Source organism: Ostrea edulis, chromosome 3, assembly GCF_947568905.1.
Source record: "Ostrea edulis chromosome 3, xbOstEdul1.1, whole genome shotgun sequence".
NCBI classification, from domain to species: domain Eukaryota; kingdom Metazoa; phylum Mollusca; class Bivalvia; order Ostreida; family Ostreidae; genus Ostrea; species Ostrea edulis.
In genome coordinates this window covers 98,152,363-98,159,301 of record NC_079166.1, presented here as the reverse complement: position 1 = coordinate 98,159,301, position 6,939 = coordinate 98,152,363, and the positions used below count along the sequence as shown (strand labels likewise).

The 6,939-nt window shown below is 36.5% G+C and overlaps 1 protein-coding gene across 1 annotated transcript; it reads left to right on the top strand.

The window, feature by feature from the left end:
* The first annotated feature begins 275 nt into the window (after positions 1-275).
* LOC130052524 (uncharacterized) lies at positions 276-4,262 on the top strand. The gene is made up of 2 exons (XM_056157677.1): positions 276-1,841; positions 2,839-4,262. The coding sequence occupies exons 1-2, from the start codon at positions 422-424 to the stop codon at positions 3,096-3,098; spliced, it is 1,680 nt and encodes a 559-aa protein (XP_056013652.1). The 5' UTR covers positions 276-421; the 3' UTR covers positions 3,099-4,262.
* Positions 4,263-6,939: the final 2,677 nt, after the last annotated feature.

Here is a 6,939-nt window from a genome sequence, read left to right as displayed (position 1 = left end):
TTTTTGACTTAGTGACTTTGGACTTTGAACTATCTAAAAAGCTTTAATGTTTTGAACCAAAGGGAATAGGCAAATTTGAGCCTCGTTCCCCGGTGAACTCTGTTGTCATCTCACAACTGGTTTAAGATTCAATAATCATTGTTTATAGGTATACTTAAGATCCAGAAACTATGAAAATCTCGTGGTGTAATTTATTAAACTTTGCCTATTAAAAGGTCACAAAAGGGAAGTAACTCTCTGTGAATTACTCACCCCCCCCCCCACCTAGCGCAACCTCCAATTGAGCGAAGAGCCTCTTGTTCATAGTGTTTTAACTTTATTTGTCACTCTTGATCATTGTTGATAACACTTGAACTGTTGGTTTATTTCACTGGTTGCAGAGAAAACCAAGGAAGATGTGTCTACCATTGCGGAAAAGTTGATGACCAAAAGACGGGAACAACTGAAAGAAAATAGGGAGGCTGATATTCGAAAAAGTTTGTCAGTTAATTCTTTAGACAACGAAACAAAATCTCGTAAGCTTAGAAGATATCAAATCATGAACAAGGACTACAGAGAAATCCTTGGTAACCTTGATTATTTAGACTGTGTAAGTCTTAGTTTAGTGGATGAAGTTAGCCAGGGCATGACTATTAACTCATTCTTACAGTCTATAGAACCATTCTCTGAGTGCAGCGTACAGGACTTGATAGAATGGATGGAAAATTCCAAAAAAGTCCTCAAAAAAACACAATCAACACAATGGGGCAGTGTTTCTTCTATTTTGTTTACTGTGTATACAAAAGAGGCCATATTCGAATTCAAGGAAAAAGATATTGTTGAGGTTATTGATCACAGTATACGATGTGCAATAGAGAGCGAGAATTGCATACTCATTTCAGAGCTTGTGATGGCATACTTATTTGATCACGATATTCAGTTGCAAAGAGTGTTTGAAGATATGAAGGGTATTAGTCCTGCCATTATTGACACAATGTTACAAACAGTGAGAACTCTGATTTTGAGAAAATTCCGTTATCTCCAAAACAACGCCATCGTTGTGTCTTTCTGTAAGGAGTGTGGACGAGAAAATCGTCTGGTGATGATCATGTCATACAAAGGAAATATAGACATGAAAGACAGAATTCCAGACAAAATGATGGGATTCGAGCTTGTCTTGTATAATTTTACACAACCGTCAGATGAAGCATCGAGTGTCTTCAAATCCGTTTCACTTTTAAAGAAAACTGCATTGCCAACAGTAACAGAAAGAGAAGCAAGAGAACTATTTAGGAAACACTCCAATCTCACAATGATATCAGTCTCACCATATAAATCCATAGGATATTCCAAGGGGAGGCACAGAGTTGTAGAGAAACTGTGTATTAGTCTATTTTGTTTCCATAAAGGGTATATTCCCTATGGAGAAGAACAGTTTCCAAAACAATTAGGGGAGTTTGAAGTGGATGTCTATGAGGGGTACAGTGTTCTTGGAAGTGGCGTATCTCTAGACATTGGCGGGTATATTTGCCGTGCAGGTTGTGGGAGTATTGGGGGGGTTATGGATCTCCCCAATAATAAAACTGGTCTTATTACTTGTGCGCATGTTATATTTTCATCAAAAGAACTAGAAAAATTGGAATCAAAGAACGGAATTCCTCCAGACAGTAAAGTAAAAGCCTTTGATAGAACAGCTCACACATATAGAGTGTGTGGAAAATGTGTTGCTGCAGAATTTCCGAAATGTTTCCAACATGCCACACCTCCACAACCTAATGTTGATGCTGCTTTAATTGAACTTGATCCAGTGATAGACACCTTCAGGTTACCCACTGTGTCCTCAGACCAATTGTATTCTGCAGGTAAAATTTTATTTTAAATCCTATATAAGCGCATTCCTTTCTTATGTCTGCTTTATCAAGTAACATGTTAATTATTACCAAATTTCCATGATTTTAGGTCACTTAAGTTTACTCAGGTGAGCTATTGCCATTGGTTGTTGTCTGTCATCGTGCGTCTTGGTACCGTATAAGTTTTACATTATGACTTCTGGGTCGAGACCTCTGCTGGTGGACTGTTAGTCCCCGAGGGTCTCTACAGTTCAGTAGCTAAGTACTTCGTTACTAGCTTGAAAATACGGATGTATATTTAATTTCTGTGATAAAATTTAGAAATTCATTTCAAAATAGAGGATTATCTCCCTCATGCATAGCTCTTATCCTTGGACGAATTTGACTCCACTTTTTGGCACTCTGTTTTTCCCTATAATAGCTCTTACAAGTTTATTGTTGTTGTTTTTCGGATTTCAAACATTTCGTTTGAGCATCACTGAAGAGACATTATTTGTCGAAATGCGTATCTGGTGCATCAAAATTGGTACCGTATAAGTTTTACATTAACAATTAAACATTTTTAACTTCGTCTTGATAACTGTCATACCAATTTTTTTTCAAATTTGGTATGAAACATCTTTGGAACAAGGGGGACATGAATTATAAATTTCAGGATTCCTTCACCCCTGGGGCCTTAGAGGTGGGGCAAAAACTGCCCTAAAATGACAAATTTTCAAAAATCTTTTCTAGAACCACACATAAGAGGGAAAAACTGAATGCATAGTGATGTAAAGCAGGAAGGCCTCTACTAGCATTATAATAGGTCCATTATATGCAAGGTGAAGATAACGAACAGTGATCAATCTCATAAGTCCTACAAGGAATACAAAATAGATAGTTGGGCAAACACGGACCCCTGGACACACCAGAGGTGGGATCAGGTGCCTATAAGGAGGCACCATGTTCCAGTACGATCTGTGGACCAATGAGATTGTATTAATTGACTTTTTACTATATTTCTTTGTAGGTTTTGACCCAGATAATCCCCCAGCATTTTCGGGAGACGTTGTATCTCCTGAGTACTCAAACAGTTTACAAATTCCAGACAAATTAGACAGTGTGGTAAAATACGGCGGCGAAACTGGATTGACCATCGGTCATCTTTACCACAGTAGTACCCATATCCGGTTTATAAATCATGATTTGAAACTCCCGGATAATTCACGAAGTGCTATTATGTGTGATCAAATTGAAATTCAAAACTTTCCTCAGCGACAGTTTTTTTAGTGTGGTGACTCCGGTTCGTGTGTCTTTTGTATCAATTCTGATAAAACACTCAGCTGTCTCGGGATGGCAGTTGGACTATCCCTTCCACAAAAGACCTGTCTAGTGACTCCTATTGACAGAATATTACGCAGTGTGTGTCCTCCTGGTGCTCAGATAAAACCTTGTAGTTCTTTGCTTGATCAAAACAGGACCAATACTCAACCTCAAGCAACGTTAGACATGATTCTGGCAGCCATTGGAAATTTTCAGACTTCTTTACAGAGTGTTGAAACTAATTTCCAAGCTTCATGTACAAACTGAAGTTCGAACTCTACAGAGTCAGGTGAAACGAATTGAAGATTCGAAAACTCGAACATCGTCAGATCAATCCAATGCTATTCAAAATTAAGATTATGTTGAGATAAACCATCTGATTATACATTGTTTAACAATATTTGCATTTAAACAATCTTAGATCACCTGAGCCAAAGGTTCTAGTGAGCTTTTCTGGTCTAAGTTTGTCCGGCGTCAGTAGTTGTCGTCACGATCGTGAACTTTTCACATTTTCATCTCCAGAAACACTGAATCAATTTCATTCAAACTTTGTACAAATCTTTCTTGATTAAAGAAAATTAAATTTTGTTCAAATGAAGGGGAAGCGATCAATGTTGTATGAAATAAAATAATACTTTGTGGTCACCCTTTGGAGCTAGCCTACACAATATGAAGTCAAATTTTTCATGGGAATAAACTGACAAAATGTAAAACTTACAACAGCTGAACAACAGCAGTGCCAAGGGAATTGGGTGAGCGATGTGTCGCATGGGTCTCTTGTCAAAAGTCAGGAATATATGTCAAGGATTTTATGATGTATATTAGATGTTTAAACAGTTCACATCACTGTGTTATTGTAAAAAGTCAGGAATTTATGTCAAGGATTTTATGATGTATATTAAATGTATAAACAGTTGACATCACTGTTATTGTAAAAAGTCAGAAATATATAAACAGTTGACATCACTGTTATTGTAAAAAGTCAGAAATATATGTCAAGGATTTTATGATGTATATTAGATTTATAAACAGTTTACATCACTGTGTTAATGTGCTCATGTTCATTACCATTATTATAAGCAAAATTCATTAAAACTTTTTTTGTTTTTTATCAAAGGATTAAAAAGTGAATATAAATGAATATCTGTCAGTATTTACACCCTTCATCCTGAAGAGAGACGTGTTGTTTTAGTCTGATTTCTTTCAGTTTCTCAGTACAGCGACATTTTGTTAACATAATCTTTCTTGCTATTTCACAAACGATATTTGAAAGGCAAATGTATTTATTCATGACGACCTTGTATGGTGATTTCACGGTCAAATTACTTCAACAATTGAGCAAGTCTTCTCACCACATCTTGAAGATGCCCCTGTTTGGGCGAGTGCGGGTTCAATCTATACTAGTACAGTAATTTACAATTTCTACTAGGGACCAACACATAGTATAGTAATTTACAATCTATACAAGGGACCAACACATAGTACAATAATTTACAAATGAGCATGGGAGTGTATGAATTATTTCAAAAGATCTGATCAGGATATGGGGCTCACGGCGGGTGTGACCGGTCAACAGGGGATGCTTACTCCTCCTAGGCACCTTATCCCACCTCTGGTGTGTCCAGGGGTCCGTGTTTGCCCAACTATCTATTTTGTATTGCTTGTAGGAGTTATGAGATTGATCACTGTTCGTTATCTTCACCTTGCAAGAAACAAGAAAATCGTGGGCCTCAACGGTCACTTGAGTATCGTGTCGATCTGCATATATATAGTAGGTAAATTGGCCATCGTTTCTTCATATTCATCGTAAAGGAATTGTCAAAGGTTGGCGTAAAGTGATCATGATAAGTACCAAAACATCATTTTATGCAAATCAAAAATATTCATCTCTTCTTACCTATTCAATTAAACCCCTAAACATATCTAGTTTTCAATAATTGAACTTTCAACAATTTTCCGAACAAATTTGAGTCATTATTTTTTTACAAATTCCCACTACCCAAAACAAACCTTACTAATAAACAATATTGAGAGGTGAAAATCTCATGCAAAACATGTAGTTGTGTAATTTTAAAGACAGTATGTTGGCGACCTACTAGGAAATACAAATTAGTTGTTATTACAAAAACTATGTTAGCTAGGTATACTACATTGTGATGGAAACACAATTATTTATTGGAATAATGTTACTTGCCTTTCATAGTCCTCTACAACATGTGTAATGTCAAATGCATTATTTAACTTGTGTAGAATATGCATTCACCATGTGACCTATTCATGGACTGAGATAATAACTGTGTCTAAAACTGAAGCATGAATTTGAAGAATTTCATCTTTTGAAAGGACAGTTGGAGTACAAGTACGATTACCAAACGTGGAATTAATGCTAGGTTCTTTAGAATTTCGTTGTAATAATGAACCTTAGAAAGACAATCGTGTTATTACAAGATTTGTCATCTGGAAGTAAATCTTTCATGAATTCCTCAAGTAACCTATCTAATTCTTTTATCACTTCTGGTTTACTAAACACAGAAGGATAGATGATACATACTTTTGTTTTAATATGTCAAATGCAGGATTTTAATATTCCTCTTATACTTTTCATCCATTCTGACAATGTATCGTTTTCATATTCAGCCCATCGTCTGGCATAATACTCGACATAAATTCAAATAGAGATGAAGTTCTGTCAACAATTGAAAGACCGAGGTTCTCTGTATTTAGGACTTTTTAGAATAAGTCATTTGAGGTCCTCATTTCTAACTATATCAACATCACCAGTAATGACATGTCCAGCTGGACTATATATCAACATAACCAGTAATGACATGTCCAGCTGGACTATATCAACATCACCTGTAATGACATGTCCAGCTGGACTATATATCAACATCACCAGTAATGATATGTCCAGCTGGACTATACATCAACATCACCAGTAATGACATCTCCAGCTGGACTATATATAAACATCACCAGTAATGAAATGTCCAGCTGGACTATATATCAACATCACCAGTAATGACTTATCCAGCTGGACTATATATAAACATCACCAGTAATGAAATGTCCAGCTGGACTATATATCAACATCACCAGTAATGACTTATCCAGCTGGACTATATATCAACATCACCAGTAATGAAATGTCCAGCTGGACTATATATCAACATCACCAGTAATGACTTATCCAGCTGGACTATATATCAACATCACCAGTAATGAAATGTCCAGCTGGACTATATATCAACATCACCAGTAATGACTTATCCAGCTGGACTATATATCAACATCACCAGTAATGACATGTCCAGCTGGACTATATATCAACATCACCAGTAATGAAATGTCCAGCTGGACTATATATCAACATCACCAGTAATGACATCTCCAACTGGACTATATATCAACATCACCTGTAATGACATGTCCAGCTGGACTATATATCAACATCACCAGTAATGATATGTCCAGTTGGACTATACATCAACATCACCAGTAATGACTTGACCAGCTGGACTATATATCAACATCACCAGTAATGACTTGACCAGCTGGACTATATATCAACATCACCAGTAATGACTTGACCAGCTGGACTATAGTTGAAAGAAGAACAAGAACAAGTACATGTAGGTGGATTAAGTATAAGATGGTCTATATCTAGGCACTAACAGCTTCAAATCAGCCATATCTGCCTTTCATCCAGAAATCGGAGGGGCAAAAGTAGGGCAAACTAATATAATTAAACAAGTTATGACAGGGAGTTTTAATTCTAAACCACCATTGCCTAGAAACGAGACCTAGG